Raw genomic sequence first — 20,201 nt, forward strand, 5'->3', positions numbered from 1 at the left:
TGTTCTGTGTGACTGTAGCGTCCTGTGTGTCTGTAGTGTCCTGTGTGTGACTGTAGTGTCCTGTGTGTGACTGTAGTGTCCTGTGTGTGACTGTAGTGTCCTGTGTGTGACTGTAGTGTCCTTTGTGAGACTGTAGTGTTGTGTGACTGTAGTGTTCTGTGTGACTGTAGTGTTCTGTGTGACTGTAGTGTCCTTTGTGTGACTGTAGTGTTCTGTGTGACAAGTGTTGTTTGTGACATTAGTGTCCTCTGTGTGACAGTTAAATTTTCACTGCTTTCTCTTCACTGTACCTTTGTGTATCTTCTCCTTGACACTCTTAAAGAATCCCTTCTTGTTGATCTTATCAAATCCTTTCTCTTCATTTTCAGAGAAATCCTGAAATAAGCCGAATAAAACAATTAGAAATAAGAAACGTACCTAGATCATGTAGATAACTTCCATTACTTGCATTCAACCAACATGTTTTCTATCTTAAAAGCAATTAATGCAGGGGTCCAATAAATGTCTAAAGTATGGACAAGACTTGCCAGTTAAAACTTACATTGTGATGTTGCAATATGATGACGGTATAACCATACAGATAAAAACATACTGTAAATATAACAGCTGATTCAGTAATATCTTAGTAACATATATCATACAAGAGGATTGCAAACTATTATCCTAAAAATATCTTATACAGGTATAACACTACCTGTTGAGCACACAAGCTTACCTTATCATCGGATCTCATTGATACATTGTCCCCATTGGATCTCATGGATAACGTGTCCATACTTGGTTCTTTGCTGGCACTGGCTGTATCATTGAGTCTCAAGGAGGCTGCGGAATGACTGCTATCACTACTGTCTCGGCGTCCACCTCGTAAGTCCTCCTGGCTCGACGACTTCACCGTCTCTGCCGAACTCTGCAGCTGACCTTGAACTTCATCACTACTGGATACCGAGATAAGAATTTCACTGGTCGCCCTTTGAGCTGATGGTGCCGTGGGGACTGGGAATATCTGGGTGGCAGAAAATGAGGGTGGGGCGGACATACGGGAGGGGCAGGCTGCAGCAGGTAGGGTGGTGACGGGGTGCACTGATATTCCCCCAGCACCCTCCAGTAGGTCGCCAGTACTACTATTCTCCGGCGACAATGGATCAAACAGACTCAGTGTCGCAGATAATCGGTTTTCATTGAATTTCACATTCTGCTGTTCAGACAGTCCAACAGCTTCGACTTGATCTACCAGACTGTTAACATCTACTGATATCTCTATACCCTCATCAATGTCCTGGTCGTTGATGGTGGTTGTTGTGGGCTGCTTCTGAGTATTGACTGGTTTGCCACTAGCACTTCGTGCCATCGACATACTTTCAAATTCTGCCCCAAATTTTGGTCCATCTTTGTTTCCGCCGATGCCATTACTTTTGGCCCAGGCTTCAACCTTGGCCGGATTGTATCCTCCATGAGACCTGTTGTGGTGGTGATGGTGATGACTACGTTTATGGAATTCTTTAGGTCTTGCTCCACAATGATGATCTTTGGGCAAAGAGAGGCTATCACTCTTTGAAGTCACAGTTGCATTCTGACGATTCTCAGACTCGTTGGCCAACCTGCCTTGACTCTGCCTTGAGTCTGGTGATGTCCTATTCTGACCTTGGCCTTCAGCCTTGACCTCTGGTTTTGGCATTTTATCTGTTGCTGCAGCTTCCACTGTCTGATTCAGTTGAGATGTTTCAGCACTTGGAGTGATATCATCAGTAAAAACATCCTCTGAAAACACTTCCTCCGATCCCAGTGAGTCAGCTCTCTTCACAGAGGGTCCTCCTTCTGCTCCGAAACCCAGCAGGTCGCGGTCACCTGAAGGACTGTGTCCTCCTGCACAAACAAATATCCATGATACATTTTGATGTATGTCAATAAATCAAAATATTGTTAAAACATTGATAGGTGTGGTGTCTATTGCTGATATTCTGAGGTAGGCGTTTCAGTAGGAATTTCAAGGGTCTGGATGGTGGTGGTTGGGGAACAGGATCACCTATTACCCCAGGGCACATATACTCCCAAATCATACACAGTGCTGCAGTCTTCAACTTGAGCCATTAGTCCCGACCTTGAGCTCAGCTAATAATAGACAATATCAAACACTAACATCTAATGATAATGATGTTAGGAGCTGGTACTGGTAATGGTGGGTGACATTCCCAGAGACTCACCTGAAGCAAGGGGTGTGTCCTCCAGACTCTGGTCATCAAGGTTGTCCGATCGCTCCATCACAGAGCTCATGCTGATGTCATCCTACAAAGACATAGTGGAGGCAGGAGTTATAACACTTTCATGTTACTCCATTTTGAAAGTTTGTGTATGATATTTTAAAGTTTGTTTTCTGTTTTATGCCTGTGTACAATATACCGGTGATATCAAGGATGTATTATTGCAGACTAGAGTACTGTTCCCTACAATTACTGCCTGTACAGGCTAGATGTACTAAGTTCCTTCCAACTGATGCTAATGAAGGCTAGAAAAACTATGTTCCACACAACTACTGCTATCAAGTACTACGCTACCCTCAACTACTGGTACCAATGACTGAAAATACAATGTTCCTTACAACTACTGTCAACAAGCTAGAAAAACTATGTTCCCCACAACTATGGCTAACAAAAGCAACAAGTACTATGTTCCCTACATCTACTGTAACTACCTGATCAAGGTCTGTCAACAACTCTGACTGTTTCTCATCCGTGTCACTGGCCAGGACATCTGTGCTCCACGCATCACTAGCGGTCTCGGACATCTCGGACAAACTTGGGGGCTGGTTGGAGAGAACAAATAATAGCCTTCTCAAGTCTTTCATACAGTAGTGTGTGCTTTTATAATGTTTTATTTCAAGTCTTCTAAACTATTATTCTTTAACAATAGGATAAGACAGAAACCAACCAAACTTTGATAACTGTTCAGTATGTTAACACATTTAGTGGGAAAATACTTGTATTTACACTGTAAAGTTCTAATTAATGAATGTGTGATTGTTAGGTATTATTTTTTCTCTTGCCTTGTATATAGTATGCAAAGGGAGTGACTTCCTTCATCTTAATGTTTTAAGAATAGGTAAGGACAGAAACGTCTTGACTTTCATTCTTAATCTGAACACAAATATCAGATGCCACCTTGTCAATATTCTCACAACGTTACTCACAAATGCATTATCTGAATCGGCGTCTCGTGGTGCTAACAGGAATGGTGGTGGCCTCCCCATCTCCTCCGCAACTTCCTCAAGGCGTTCCAGCTGGTTCTGCTCTGGAGGCTCTGAGTCACTCGCCAGAACATCGGTGCTCCATGTGTCACTCACCGTCGACTTGGTTTCGTCTCCTGCAAGAATAACACAACAATAAGCCATTCATAAAGACTAGACCACTGAAAAGTTTACATGAAACCCATGAAATTAACACTCTGGCTAATAATACAGTTATCGTTCACAGAAAATCAGAAAATAAAGATCCTGACACTCTGACAATTGATCCACAGAAAATCAGAAAATAAATATCCTGACAATCTGACAATACAGTTATCGTCCACAGAAAATCAGAAAATAAAGATCCTGACAATCTGACAATTGATCCACAGAAAATCAGAAAATCAAGATCCTGACAATCTGACACTTGATCTTATTGCCTCAAACTTACTTTCCAGCTCTGCCTTGATCTCAAACTTGCCAAATCTCTCCGTCACGTCCACCCGGTTCTGCTTCTGTACAGTTTCTGGGACAGGGACAGCAAACTCAGCAGGAGCTCTCTCCTCCACACTCCCTGCCTGAGACAGGGGAGTGTCCCGCCCGCTGATGCTCGGAGAGCCACGCCCACTCACATCAGCGGACATCATGTCGGATAGGTTGTCGTTGTCATTCTCCATGTCCACGGAATGGCTGGAGGCCGCCTCGGATATTGCTTCCTGATAGTCGCTGGTATTGCCTGCAGAAACTTATAGCTCTCACCATCACAAAATATTATCAAATAATAAGCAAAGAATGTAAAATATAACAAAAAATATGCTACAGAAACAATAGAATACTAAATACAATGTTTCTAATAACGAAATGAATCTGGATGAATACTACCTGACTTGGAGATAATTCCTATCAGAGTTCGAAACTAAAAGGAAGCCATAGGCCCTTAATTATTTCTGCTTTAGATATTTAATTGAGGAACCCCTTAAATTTTTAATACTTAACATTATAGATACGTTCCTCTTGACTTTCTTAAATTTAAAATACTGCACATTGAAGTCAAACAAGTGATTGATAGCAAGAACTTCAGGCTACAAAGGTCAAGGTCAATAACCACACTATCCATGGTGGTCAATTTAATGTGCATAAGATTCTAGGGACTATTTAGCCTTGGAATCCAAATGTATTAGTTGCTCACTATTGTATTCACATAGAATGTTCAGATCACAGCTGATACATCTCATAGTCCAAGCACTAATGTCATATTTCCTCGTCACATAAAGAGTGTACAGAAGTTGTATTTGCCCAGTAAGATAAAAAGTGCACTAACATCATATTTCCCCAGTAAGATAAAGAGTGCGTTAACGTCATATTTCCCAAGTAAGATAAAAAGTGCACTAACCTCATATTTCCCCAGTGAGATCAAGAGTGTACTAACATCATATTTCCCCAGTAAGAAAAAGAGTGTACTAACATCATATTTTCCCAGATAGATCAAGAGTGTACTAACATCATATTTCCCCAGGGAGATCAAGAGTGCAGCAACATCATATTTCCCCAGTTAGATCAAGAGTGCACTAACATAAAATTTCCCCAGTAACATCAAGTGTGCACTAACCATGCTAACATCGTAGTTCCCATGTAACACCCACCCGACTTGCCAGTATAAAGAAAAAGCCTGCTCTTGTAGCTCACCTATGGATTCCTGGTCATGTGAGAGAGAGAACCGTGTCCTCTTCTCGTGAATCTCAATAGGGCCGCCATCATTGATGTCAGTGTTGTATTTCACCTTTCTACGCCGATTCTCCTGCTCCCACGACAAAATCTGGAAAAGTCAGAAGTCATTTAAGAATTAACTTCAATTTTTTTGCATTAATGAAATTATCGCGGACTCCATATTATCCTGGTATCGGTAAATCTGTAATCCACACCCCCTGTCAACTGTTTACTATTGCAAATCTTAGCATGATAATTCATCGCTTGATCCAATACAGGACTTGTTTGGTATGTCATCGTTACACTTCAGTATACACATTAACTTCTTTATGATAGTTTTCGAATGTTTATGAAGTGAAATTACCACTACTTCCATTCGAAATTGGTTAGAAAAAAAACATTTGATTGGACGATGTCCCTTTGGTCCTAATGTTAACTCAATGGCCTATATGACTTGGTACCTTATTCTCAGCCATCATCCCTGGACAGTCTGTTCCAACTCCAAGGGAGATAACCAGGATGTCATCAATTGGCTCTCCTGTCTTGGAGTCCCCATCGGTTGCATCCCCATCCTCAGCAGACACCTGTAGATTCACCTGGGAATTCTTCTTCTTCAAGCCTGAGGAGTCAAACCAAAATCCACTAAAACATGAACTATCTCTTTTCTTCAACACACAATTCATTCTTCAAAAACCTGAAAAGTCAGTATGTGACAGTCCCTCGATCATGTATTCATGTATTGACGTCACAAATTTTAAAAATCCTGGATCCCTCCCTGACTTTTGTCAGAATTTTAGAAGGATAAGGACAAACAAAACATTTTTCATAAGATTAGTAAGATACAATCATGACAATCATATCTTATTCACTGTGCAGCATGGCAATCAGCAATATTCCAGCAATACCAAAAGGCCTGTGTTATATGTAAGTCAAACCAGTAATTGCTACTATAAGCAACGTTCCACCTTGTCGTGTACAAGTAATCAACCAAGTCACCACCACTTGATCCATTTAGCCACCTCCAAAAACAAGTAAAGGCCTACTAGAGAACAATTCTAATCCAGAATACTCCCACCTGTACACCTGTCAGAAGATGTGGGTGGAGCCTGTGGTCTTACCTCTGAAGAGTTTCTTCTGGTTGTTGGGAGTGCCAGGCGGGGTGGGGGTTGGGGGGGAGGTGCCGAGAGCTGACAGGTGGTTGTCATGACCCTGACCTACGTCAGAGGGCATACACACAAGCAGTTCCTGCAGCGCTTTGCGACCTGGTACCTTGTCATCGAGGCTGGTGCTGGCATTCCGCAAACAATTCACCTGAAGACAGCAACAACAATTACAATATGTTCAGTGGTTACAGTGAAGGGAACAGGAAAAACACAAACCTCACTCAGGCAATTCATAACTGGTATAATTGGGGTTGAAAATTAGTAATAACTAGAATTTATTAATCACCATTCAGGGATTTGAGCAGGTTTTCCCGAAAATAGAGGAAAAGTCTAGAGGGCGTCTGGAGGCAAGCCCCCAGCCACCCCACCCCGAATTTTTTAAAACATTTGATTGCATTTTAAGCAATTTTGTGCAGTTTGGCCAACATTTACACCAAGAAATGTAATAAGTCAATGGCAAAAGTCAGTAAGTCAAAGAGACAAAAATGACGGATGCAGTAAAATTTCAAAGTTAAATCAGTACTTTTAAAAAATCGGGCATAGTTTCCGCGCAATGCCATAAATTTCACCAGAAGACGTGGAAAATGATTTTTTCCGAGGACTACAGTTTTAAAAAATGCGATTTTCCACGTTTCCGCGGAGATTTCACATCCCTGCACCATTAGCCATGACAGCATGATTCATTGCATGAACTGTTAAACATGTCATACACGTAACAGTCAATGAGGTGCAGATAACATGGTCTAAAAACTAACTAATATAAGATTTATTTTTATTAACTAGTTGTATATGCAACATTACTACCATGACTACTATTTGTGATGCTTACATGCTTACATGCTTTTCTCCGGTCTTGAACCAGTGTAATAGCGACTGTGTCTAAACACTGAAAATAGTGCTTTATTCCACTGTTAGCACCACTATAACTGCAGTCAAACCCAGTTGACTTGAACTCGGAATCTCCGGTTGCCTGATCAATCTGATCACAGCGAACTGTTACTTATTTCACACTATTTTAAACCAGACATGTTGAATTCCTGGTTGTCTTAAACTCAATTCAGTGTTCCAATACTTAAAAATAACCAAATTACAACTTGGAATATGTATCAACCATAAAGGCCTAAACTTGATAAGTCAAGAAACATAAAAATATGAAACCTTTGCCTGGTCTGACTGTAATAAGACCAATCACAATGTTTCTGGTCTTTGCATTATTCTTGATACCAAATTTACAACTGACTTTTTTTCAAATTCAGTATACATGGTATAGTCATCAATAACCAACAAATGATACAGATGATATATAAAATGCAACTTTAATAAATTCAAATCAACCAAGCCGCTCAGCCTGACTGCCCAATCAAATTTAGTCACCTCCAACAGGTCATAACCATGACAATGTGCAGAGCAGTCTGCAACTTTAAACACAAGTCTGATGTCTGAGTCTAGTAACATTCATTTCAGTCCAGCAAGCTAAGCTAATAAAAGTGTGTATCTTAACACTAGCCCGAGGTCTGAGTCTAGTCACATGTTGTTCGGTCTTGTCATCTTCCCAAGGGCAAAGAGTTAACTGACGAAATCAGTCCAGTTTCCACCCTTACCGAAATAGACTGAAATTATGGAGTTGTATATTGGCTGGACTAATGAGTCTATGCATAGACCAATCAAAATCACATAATGATATCGACATTCGGTTCATGAACAACATGGCGATTGCCATCCAGATTTTGATTTATTGCAGGATTTGCAGAGCATGTGTACTGTCAACTGGGCAGCAATAGATATTGTCCAAATATTTTCATGTCTTTAATCCAGGTGCTCAGATGATTTGATGCACCTCGCCAGGTAAGACCCAATTTATTACAATAAAGATCTTGATTATCGATCAGATTGTCTTGAACATTGTTTGAAGCAAATGCAAGCAAAATGAGTGGTGGAATTTGATAGATCACTTGGAGGGACATAGATGGGACATAACATGTAATCTCCACTACTGGCAGTATGATCGAGCCACGAAATTCCAGCTTAATTTGGCAAGGGTGGAAACCGGACTTTAGTCAGTTAACTCCCTTGCCTCGGGAAGATGGGTCTAGTAAAAGTGTGTACCTTAACACTAGTTGAGTCTAGTTACATTCTGTTCAGTCAAGAAAGCTCAGCTATAAAAGTGTACATGTTAACACAAGAATGTACCAAATATTTAAGCAAAAAGCCAAGTTTGGGCTTGGAGAATAAAATGCACAAAATAAAAACGATAAACACAAAACAATCTAACAAATCGTACACAAGCAGGCAGTCATTCTCTTACCAGGATGTTCAGCTGGGCATGTGTGAGGAGCACGGTGGAGCGGGCGGCGTTCTGGAACTGACTGCTCCCCATGATGGGAACCTCGTCCCCCACTCCCTCCACCAGGCAGTCCAGGAAGGAGGACATGCACCCCTACAGAAGTGAATGTCACATCAGTTTTAAACACATTTGATAGGGATCGTCTAGATACAGGCAAATAACTGTCATATCAGATGTACATACATCACATAGCCTTCACCAAGTACACTGTTTGATAGAATAGTCTAGACACAGGCAAATAACTGTCATATCAGATGTATATACATCACATAGCCTTTACCAAGTACACTGTTTGATAGGGATCGTCTATATACAGGGAATTAACTGTAATATCAGTTGTATATACGTCACATAGTCTACACTAAGTACATGGTTTGATAGGGGTAGTCTAGATACAGGCAAATAACTGTCATGTCAGTTGTATATACATCACATAGCCTAAACTGTTTGATAGGGATAGTCTAGACACAGGGAAATAACTGTCATGTCAGTTGTATATACATCACATAGCCTACATTGTTTGATAGGGATAGTCTAGACACTGGCAAATAACTGTCATATCAGATCATGATGTATATACATCACATAGCCTACATTGTTTGATTGGAATAGTCTAGACACTGGCAAATAACTGTCATATCAGATGTATATACATAACAGAGCCTACATTGTTTGATAGGGATAGTCTAGACACTGGCAAATAACTGTCATATCAGATATATATACATCACATAGCCTACATTGTTTGATAGGGATAGTCTAGACACAGGCAAATAACTGTCATATCAGATGTATATACATCACATAGCCTTCACCAAGTACACTGTTTGATAGGGATAGTCTAGACACTGGCAAATAACTGTCATATCAGATGTATATACATCACATAGCCTACATTGTTTGATAGGGATAGTCTAGACACAGGCAAATAACTGTCATATCAGATGTATATACATCACATCGCCTTCACCAAGTACACTGTTTGATAGGGATAGTCTAGACACTGGCAAATAACTGTCATATTAGATGTATATACATCACATAGCCTACATTGTTTGATAGGGATAGTCTAGACACTGGCAAATAACTGTCATATCAGATGTATATACATCACATAGCCTTCACCAAGTACACTGTTTGATAGGAATAGTCTAGACACTGGCAAATAACTGTCATATTAGATGTATATACATCACATAGCCTACATTGTTTGATAGGGATAGTCTAGACACAGGCAAATAACTGTCATATCAGATGTATATACATCACATAGCCTTCACCAAGTACACTGTTTGATAGGGATAATCTAGACACAGGCAAATAACTGTCATATCAGATGTATATACATCACATAGCCTACATTGTTTGATAGGGATAGTCTAGACACTGGCAAATAACTGTCATATCAGATGTATATACATCACATAGCCTTCACCAAGTACACTGTTTGATAGGGATAGTCTAGACACTGGCAAATAACTGTCATATTAGATGTATATACATCACATAGCCTACATTGTTTGATAGGGATAGTCTAGACACAGGCAAATAACTGTCATATCAGATGTATATACATCACATAGCCTTCACAAAGTACACTGTTTGATAGGGATAATCTAGACACAGGCAAATAACTGTCATATCAGATGTATATACATCACATAGCCTACATTGTTTGATAGGGATAGTCTAGACACTGGCAAATAACTGTCATATCAGATGTATATACATCACATAGCCTTCACCAAATACACTGTTTGATAGGGATAGTCTAGACACTGGCAAATAACTGTCATATCAGATGTATATACATCACAGAGCCTACATTGTTTGATAGGGATAGTCTAGACACTGGCAAATAACTGTCATATCAGATGTATATACATCACATAGCCTACATTGTTTGATAGGGATAGTCTAGACACTGGCAAACAACTGTCATATTAGATGTATATACATCACATAGCCTACATTGTTTGATAGGGATAGTCTAGACACAGGCAAATAACTGTCATATCAGATGTATATACATCACATAGCCTTCACCAAGTACACTGTTTGATAGGGATAATCTAGACACAGGCAAATAACTGTCATATAAGATGTATATACATCACATAGCCTACATTGTTTGATAGGGATAGTCTAGACACAGGCAAATAACTGTCATATCAGATGTATATACATCACATAGCCTTCACCAAGTACACTGTTTGATAGGGATAGTCTAGACACTGGCAAATAACTGTCATATTAGATGTATATACATCACATAGCCTACATTGTTTGATAGGGATAGTCTAGACACTGGCAAATAACTGTCATATCAGATGTATATACATCACATAGCCTTCACCAAGTACACTGTTTGATAGGGATAATCTAGACACAGGCAAATAACTGTCATATCAGATGTATATACATCACAGAGCCTACATTGTTTGATAGGGATAGTCTAGACACTGGCAAATAACTGTCATATCAGATGTATATACATCACATAGCCTTCACCAAATACACTGTTTGATAGGGATAGTCTAGACACTGGCAAATAACTGTCATATCAGATGTATATACATCACATAGCCTTCAGGGATAGCCATAGGGATAGTCTAGACACTGGCAAATAACTGTCATATCAGATGTATATACATCACATAGCCTACATTGTTTGATAGGGATAGTCTAAACACTGGCAAATAACTGTCATATAAGATGTATATACATCACATAGCCTTTACCAAGTACACTGTTTGATAGGGACGGTCTATATACAGGGAATTAACTGTCATATCAGATGTATATACATCACATAGCCTACACTAAGTACATTGTTTGATAGGGATAGTCTAGACACAGGCAAATAACTGTCATATCAGATGTATATATATCACATAGCCTTCACCAAATACACTGTTTAATAGGGATAGTCTAGACACAGGGAAATAACTGTCATATAAGATGTATATACATCACCGAGCCTACATTGTTTGATAGGGATAGTCTAGACACTGGCAAATAACTGTCATATAAGATGTATATACATCACATAGCCTACATTGTTTGATAGGGATAGTCTAGACACAGGCAAATAACTGTCATATCAGATGTATATACATCACATAGCCTTCACCAAATACACTGTTTAATAGGGATAGTCTAGACACAGGGAAATAACTGTCATATAAGATGTATATACATCACAGAGCCTACACTGTTTGATAGGGATAGTCTAGACACTGGCAAATAACTGTCATGCTCGTTGTATAAACATCACATAGCCTACACCATGTACACTAAGTACATTGTTTGATAGGGATAGTCTAGACAGAGGGAAATAACTGTCATATCAGATGTATATACATCACATAGCCTACATTGTTTGATAGGGATAGTCTAGACACAGGCAAATAACTGTCATGCTTGTTGTATAAACATCACATAGCCTACACCATGTACACTAAGTACATTGTTTGATAGGGATAGTCTAGACAGAGGGAAATAACTGTCATGTCAGTTGTATATACATCACATAGCCTACATTGTTTGATAGGGTTAGTCTAGACACAGGCAAATAACTGTCATGCTCATTGTATATACATCACATAGCCTACACCATGTACACTAAGTACATTGTTTGATAGGGATAGTCTAGACACAGGCAAATAACTGTCATGCTCGTTGTATAAACATCACATAGCCTACATCATGTACACTAAGTACATTGTTTGATAGGGATAGTCTAGACACAGGCAAATAACTGTCATGCTCGTTGTATAAACATCACATAGCCTACATCATGTACACTAAGTACATTGTTTGATAGGGATAGTCTAGACACAGGCAAATAACTGTCATGCTCATTGTATAAACATCACATAGCCTACATCATGTACACTAAGTACATTGTTTGATAGGGATAGTCTAGACACAGGCAAATAACTGTCATGCTCGTTGTATATACATCACATTTCCTACACCATGTCAGTGATATATCCCTCTTCATTGTTTGAAATGGTCCTTCAGCTGATTTAGCATGTTTAGGAATAGTCTTGACAGAGAGAAATAAATGTCATATTCTACCATGCTTGATGGGCATTTTGAGGATAGTAGACACGGGAAATATCACATCAGTTGTACATTCTAAAATGCTTGCTAGGTATATTCCTGTCATTCCATTAACAGTAATAAACCAGTATCTAACACAATATAAAATGCATGCGTAAAATCAAAGGGACGCTTACGTTATTGAGGGAAAACAAAGAAAACCAACATACAATAGTAGACACTTGGACTCTGCCACCATGGCCACAGGCAGGGTTGTTCATGACATGATCTGACAGGATTTTCATTGTTTGTTCATCCCATACACTCCTTATCAACTTATCGATAATCATATTTGATGTAAAAACAAATTATCATCCAGAATATTTCAGTCTCTGTATCAGAGAGAAATGTTTCAGCAACTAGACAATAGTAAGTGAATGGCACCGCATAAAACACTCACCTTCTCAAACCTTCCGTACAAGTCCCGCAGTTTAGGATCAATCTCATCCCACTGTGAAATGGCAAGAACCTGGACGATCTGGGCCATCTGCATCAGGTTGTGCCGTGCGATGTGGCTGATCGGGACATCGGATGTGATACCATACGGCTCAGGATCACATATAGCCGGACAAATAAATAGGGCAAAAATAAGATCAGCACACGTAGCTCGCACTTCACCTGTCGGGAGTTTGTTCCCCTTGGTGAGTGTCTGGAACACCTGTGCCACAATCCAACTGATGCTGGCAGGGAAGCAATGGATGTTGCTCTTGATAGAGTTGATGAACCGTGTACACAACAGCACTAACTTGTCAACAATAAACTTACGGTAATTCTGAACTTTCAATTTGTAGTCATCACTGCCTGGTTCACCAAACCTCTTCTGTCTCTCTTTTGGTGGAAAACGAACCAAAGCTTTGTCTGGATCGATATCATAGAACCATTCGTCTTCCATCAAAAGTCTCATAACCGGGTCATGAAGAGCGGCTGTGAGAAAGAGACGGGTCGAGAACAACATATCACTCAGCTGCTTGAAGATGAGGCTGAATGCACAGTTCCCTCGTCTAATCAGTCTTCTTGGGTTGTCATGACCACCAAGCTGAACATCGATCAGCGTCTTGAGTAGCTGTAACACATGGTGCTCATCTTCTTGTACGACACAATTCCCGTATATGGCTGACATGATGCTACCAATGACTTTACCAGTGGTTATGATGTTCACCTTCTCTAGTGTACAGACACAGTGGGCTAGAAGGATGGGGTTTTCATGCAGGTATTTAAACAAGTCGCCATACTTCGAATCATGGTGTCCGAGAACCTTATAACTATCCTGAAAATTGACACTCTCAAGCTGGTTATTTTTGGCGCAGATTTCCTCTGAAGGAACATCATGGCCCATAGCCTGCAGGTGGTCTAGATTCAGTTTTTGTTGCCTTGAAATCCACGAAGCATGAAACAGGTCTTCGCCAATTTTGCGTACTTCTTCGTACAGTTTTTGAAGCTGTTCTCGCTCCATGCCAACAAAGAGTCTCTCTTGTCGGAGGTGCTGTCCCAGCTCGAGAAGGTCGTGTAACACACTCATGGCTGCTGCTGCTAGTGCTGGTGGTTCTATAGACTGACAGGCAATCCTGATACTGCTAACAGGGCATTTCAGTAGTTGCCCATCATCAAGTCAATTACTGTTCGTTTTCCTGCAACAAAAGCAGAAAGCCGGTTTAGAGAATAAAAACATGTCAATGTGACATAAACAGGAACTTGGGTCCATTAGCAATCCTAATATGGTAATTCAAACAGCACCTTGTCCATAATATGTTATGATTGTACGGGTTAGTAAAGGTTAAATTGCATCCCTGTGGAATAGAGGTGTAACGATATGGTGGGTTCACGATACGATATGTATCCCAATACTATAGCTGAGATACAATTCATATCCCGATGGGATATTGTAGGGCTGAAACATATAGCCCTGAGATTGAGATTACGCGATCGTGGAAAGATTTGAAGAAAATGTAACTTACCGCAGAATAGCAGAAAAGTCACAGAAATCGCCTTTCTTGGTCAATTTTGCACTCGAATAATTCCCAGATATTTAACATGCAATTCAAACATACAAAATATGAAACCTACAATAAACAATATTGAAAAAGAAATTCTCACTTTTAACATGTTTAAATGTTCTTGTGATATAATCATGATACAGCAGAATTGTGCAATTTTAGCCGAAGTTTAGTAATTTTACTGCAGAATTTTTATCTTATTACCAGAGAATTCATCTGGGATTGATAAGCTAGAGGGCACTGTGAATGTTATATTATGTATAGCCGACCGGGAAATAATACAGAATGTGCATAAGGTGGTTGTTGAACAGTCTGTTATTTTCATGACTTGTTTTTACATTTTTAAGGGGTTCTTTTTAAATACAATGTATTGTATGTGTTGCGATACAGAGGTTGTAAAACAATATCAATACCATATTACCATATCATTACACCACTACTATGCAGCCTATGTCCATGTAAGATATGAACTACAATATTACACAACTTCATACTAATCTGAATACAGATTGGACAAAAATTGGGGGTCGGGTATGAAAAATATAGCTTCAGAAGTTGCTCAGATATGAAAGGTCATGTGTAGATTAGACGGGACAACTACCTCAGTCCCTGGCTATATCAAGTGTTACAATGCAGGATTTCAGATTAGTCAATTTTCTAGGACATTGTTCGATTGTTATTCAATCCTAAAGATTTTCTCAATTTGGTGCTGGTATAGAATCATGTTCAATCAAAATTTGCTAAAATCATGAAAAATGTCCTTTGGAAATTTGTCTCATACAAATTCACTGCAAAATAATATGAATACATGTAGGAGGAAATGAAACATCTTGTTTGAAGACTTCAAATGGTTTAATAGTTTCCCTCTTATAAAAACAGTTGTATTAGGAGTAACCTGACAAAAATTAAAACAATTGACAAGCCAACTCAAGTGGCTAGAATCAATATGAACAGAAAGAAAATCAGGGGTAGAAATAAACCAAGAGGGTCAACTTGCCCAAACAGGCAAAGATATACATGTGTAGCAATGCCCCCAAAATAAATTGTCCCAGAAAATGCTTGACAAAATTATTTATGCTTCCGACTGTTAAAAAATGAATTCTCTGCTACAAAAACAACATGGTTGCAAGGTTATACTTGGCAAAAATATGTTTTGGTGCATAGTTTTAATTTTTTTTAGATATCTAGTTTTGCAGCTGTAGCTGAACAAAATATCTTATCTCCATGTAAAATCTCAGCTTTCCTCCAGAATATCAAAAGGTTGGTACAGGCTAGCAGGTCAGTGCCAAGTTCTATCCCTTTAAGCAGTATGTTCTGCAAACCAATTGGTATAATTATCTAAATATAAACTAATTTCCCCGGTACTCATAATCATGACAACAGGCTGTGTGTATGAACAACACATGGATATGACATTTGATATTTATCATGCTCATATGGTAACAAAATTCTAATTGTTGACAAACTTGTACAAACTTTACAGCTAACTTGTTTCGATTTTATCATGTTTAAAACCTAAATACAAATGACTGTTTCTGGTAATATTTAGATCATGAGACATGGTACTTGCGGTGTAAACAAAATTCCTTTATTGTTCTTGCACTGCATCCAAATAATCCTTAGACAATCTCATTATAATCTGATCTTTTACTCTGATTTGATACTGACATCAGGTCAACGTACTTATCAGCCAATCAGCGCCATGGGTTCTAAATTTTCAATATGAGTATACTATGAGTGAGAGCAGCATTCAGACCTGCATAGCTAATTCCTGTATCTTGAAAAAGAGCTTAAGCGAATTTTCCTGAATGTACATAATGAAATCTGCAGTATTAGACTCCATATGGTTGTGGATATTGCATACACCCTGTCATTTCTGAGCTCCGTCGCTCTACACCCAAAAGGAAGTACCATCAAAGTCATATTAGTGTCCCCAAAATAGAGGTATAAGGAAAATTGTTCTAGAAAGCTGGCATCTGATTGGCTCAAGTACCTATGCATCTTTCATTAAGATTGGGCTTCAAAGGTCACTCTGGATTCACATAACATGACCTCAAATGGAGGTCCCATCACAAATGAACGAAAAGATATGGTATCAAAGTAAAAAAACACCCACTTTTAATCCGTCAAATTCTTTGAAAATGAATATCCATGTATGAAAGGGTTATAGTTCTTTTCCTAAAATTCATCAACATAATGATCCTATTAACAGACAGATAGCCACAAAGTATATCTGATGAAACACAAACACAGATAAAAGTTGAAACATTAAATCTAGTTACACATTCATTCACCACAGGGTTTCATACTGTTTCAGATTGCATTGTCTGATAGTTCCAAAATGTCTAAAACATTAGATTTCAAAATTTGCAACCATTGCATATATAAAGTAAAATGTACATTGCCTGATGCCATGTGTCTCCAGTACACCACAGCATCATGATCAGTCACCTTCAGTTGTTCAATTAATGGCGAAATGTAAAAAGGATCAACCATTGTTAAATCATTATCTGATACTCATCCATCTTGCTATCCATAATGCCACTTAAATATCATCTCCCACATATTACCGACATTACCGACAGGCATATATGTAGTTCATTAGTTGTGTCTTCTCAGCTTGATTGCGCACTGGAACGCGGAAAAACTAGCAAGCACTTAAGAAATAATCGTAATGAACTTGCCCTTTACTAAATGTCATGGTATAGGCAGTAAGAATGCGACAATACCGTTCTGACACTTTGTAAACAAACAAATAGAACAGTACAATCGCCACAACCAAAGGGGGAGGGGTGGAAATATGGCCAGAAGGTGCAAAGCCAACTTGTCAGATTATGGCGCATTACTGACAACTAACCAACTGACTCATGGTTATTAAGATTGCAAAGAGCATGCATAGTGTGTAGATGTTTATGTAACCCACAAAATAGCAACAAAATCCTTACAGTGCACTTTGAAACACTACGGACTTCGTCGTCCATTTTCGACTCTTATTTACTTCGTTTTACGCATGCGCAACTTTATAATGGAGCTGTCAGTTTTCGAAATTGTTTTGCAAATATAAAACTGTTTCTTATTCGATGACAGCTATTGTTTTTCATTAGCACAACAAACACATTTAAGTATAGTTTTAGAAACATTTTGTTCAAAATGTCAAGAGCGTAAAAGTATTGAAATAGGACATATAAACCTCTGTATTAACACTACTCCCTCCACGTACACGAACGACAACTCTTGTTATCGTATGAGTCATCGCTGAGGCCCTTTACAGGTTAGCTTCCCGAACCTTGTTGTATGTTTCTATTTTGTACTCATATGTAGATGTGCTTCAGTGCAACGATGAAGAAAAAAACATTTAGAATAAAGTTAACAGTTTTAGAGACGGAAACGTTATCACGGGTGTAATCAAAACCTGCTGAAGGATTAGTACTGTTGTTATGTGTATAGACGTAGTATCTAGCATCGTTATTAGAACTTAAAGGTCGGTGGAACTAAACAACGAAAATATATCAATAAGCCGAGGAAATCCCTAACTATCTCATAAAAATAAATGTTTGCTAAACTAATTCCGCTCGATGAGCGTTTGGTCATCGTGCTGAAGACCTGGGTTTGATTCCCCACATAGGTACAATGTGTGAAGCCCATTTCTGGTGTCCCCCGCCTTGATATTTCTGGAATATTGCTAAAAGCGACGTCAAATCCACTCACCCACTCTTTATTTTTAAGTGACATATCCTCGTTCTGAATGTCTAACATTTTGATAAATCATGTGAGGATGCAAGCATATGTAAGGATGGTCACTATCAGTGTGCGGTACCGTATTCTATTAGTAGGCAGTACTAATGACGTACTGTAGAGGGCGTGCATGTTCAATGCCAATCCGCGTTACCTCACGAACAGACAGAGAGGCACTTGTTTATTTACGTCTCACCTTTGATTGAATCATAAATAGTGCAGTAGCCAGATACAAACTCTCTCTTAAGCCACTCACGGAAATGTCAATACGAATGCCCTTGGGTGAAATACACCGTATAACACAGGTCGTATCTTAAACGTAATTATCATACCAAAACAAAAAGCAGAACTACATACATACCTTTCCTCGTTCCTCTGACATGCTGTGTCTAATATAATTCGGTCTGTAACCATAAGTCACAATGGTTGCTCTCAAATATTTAACAAAACGTTCCTTAAATAATAAGTGATGCTTAAAAGCCTAACATATTTCAAACCTGACCTCTTATGTAAATCCGTTTATTAGTGAAAATGGTGTAAGGGTAAAATTATATTATTGATCTTTCATTGATCTTTCTGTATTTCAGTAATTTACACAGCAGTCTGGTCATTCCCTGTGTAGGCGTATACACGAGCCGCGCTGTTCCGTTGTCCCAGCTATTTCATGGGATTACCGGTTCTATGAGGACTGTTGCGGTTTAGAACACGTACATGCGCGTATCCACGTGATTTTCTATTAGTTTTGAAGATAAGTCAGATAGGTTGGGTACAACAGACATACCGGCATGCATCTGTTCAGTGCCTGCTCGCGGCTAGTCTAGCAGACGACCTGTTTTGTGCACACGAAGTAATGACGTCATATATATTACGCAATCCACATATGTATTACCTTAAGCTATTTCCCGACTCTCTGTGCGCGTCGTCAACTTTCGCAATCTATATATTGCAGTGCGATATTATAGATCTATTTCACTAGGAAAATATTGTAAATATCTGGAGAGTGGCGTCTTATACATTAATTCGAGATACAAAATTGTGGTTGGTATCTTGTTGCAAATGTAATGCCAACAGTTCGGCAATTCAAGCGGGGAGGGGCGGGGGCATGAGCATGTACCTTACATGTTAGCGGGGTACATTGACAACAATGAATACAATTGGTCTCAGCGAATCAGAATCCGACACTTATGTGTAAGATAACGTAAAGAAGTCCTACTTATTTCGTTGCGAGACAAATTTACACATACTAACAATTAATCATACCTGAACGTGTTCTCTTTTTGCAACTCAGCTGTTTGCATCCATTCGCTGAAACAGGACACACAGCCGCCAAAACAGTCAAGGCTTTGGTCCACACATTGTACCCATGTCGGGAATTGAACCCGGGTCTTCGGCGTAGCGAGCCAATATTTGAGTGAGTGAGTGAGTATGGTTTTACGCCGCTTTTAGCAATATTCCAGCAATATCGGCGGGGGACACCAGAAATGGGCCTCACGCATTGTACCCATGTCGGGAATCGAACCCGGGTCTTCGGCGTGACGAGTGAACGCTTTAACCACTAGGCTACCCGACCGACCGCCAATATTTGAACCACAAGGCTATCCCACGTAACTACTTCTTCACGACCAAGGAACCCTTTTTGGGGGTTCGAATCTCGGTTTGCTCTGATTATGTTTTTAGGTTTGTCAGCACCAAACCCGAGCTCGCCCGTTTCACCAAAGTGGTAAACGTCTAAGACTTGCATCACTTCGGGTTTTCCTCCCACGTCAAGCTGGTACGCTGTGATGTAACTGAAGTAGAGTTCAAAGCGGCGTTGAACCGATCTCAATCACTCACGCACCACTCTTCACGTTCACATGCATAAGCATTAAATGCATCACTTTACGTGCATTGCTACATTTCAAAATAGACCGTATTATTCGACTCGTAAAGAT

The 20,201-nt window shown here is 39.4% G+C and overlaps 1 protein-coding gene across 2 annotated transcripts in view; it reads right to left on the reverse strand.

Annotated features, from left to right (window-relative positions):
* LOC139459562 (GTPase-activating protein and VPS9 domain-containing protein 1-like) overlaps positions 1-17,533 on the reverse strand; it is a 33,489-nt gene extending 15,956 nt beyond the window's left edge. Inside the window, exons 1-12 of one of the 2 annotated variants that reach the window (XM_071241112.1) lie at positions 17,481-17,533; positions 12,942-14,169; positions 8,396-8,527; positions 6,046-6,238; positions 5,389-5,546; positions 4,907-5,036; positions 3,672-3,956; positions 3,185-3,357; positions 2,690-2,800; positions 2,202-2,283; positions 716-1,863; positions 291-375 (exon numbers count right to left, since the gene is read on the reverse strand). In XM_071241112.1, coding sequence (XP_071097213.1) covers positions 291-375; positions 716-1,863; positions 2,202-2,283; positions 2,690-2,800; positions 3,185-3,357; positions 3,672-3,956; positions 4,907-5,036; positions 5,389-5,546; positions 6,046-6,238; positions 8,396-8,527; positions 12,942-14,060 — 3,616 coding nt within the window. In that variant the 5' untranslated portion in view covers positions 14,061-14,169; positions 17,481-17,533. Of the gene's footprint in view, positions 1-290; positions 376-715; positions 1,864-2,201; positions 2,284-2,689; positions 2,801-3,184; positions 3,358-3,671; positions 3,966-4,906; positions 5,037-5,388; positions 5,547-6,045; positions 6,239-8,395; positions 8,528-12,941; positions 14,170-17,480 lie in introns of both variants that reach the window. The other variant, XM_071241111.1, reaches the window with a different exon arrangement.
* Between the last annotated feature and the right edge of the window lie 2,668 nt (positions 17,534-20,201).

The sequence above is a fragment of the Haliotis cracherodii genome, unplaced genomic scaffold (genome assembly GCF_022045235.1).
Source record: "Haliotis cracherodii isolate W230 unplaced genomic scaffold, xgHalCrac1.p SCAF_13, whole genome shotgun sequence".
NCBI classification, from domain to species: domain Eukaryota; kingdom Metazoa; phylum Mollusca; class Gastropoda; order Lepetellida; family Haliotidae; genus Haliotis; species Haliotis cracherodii.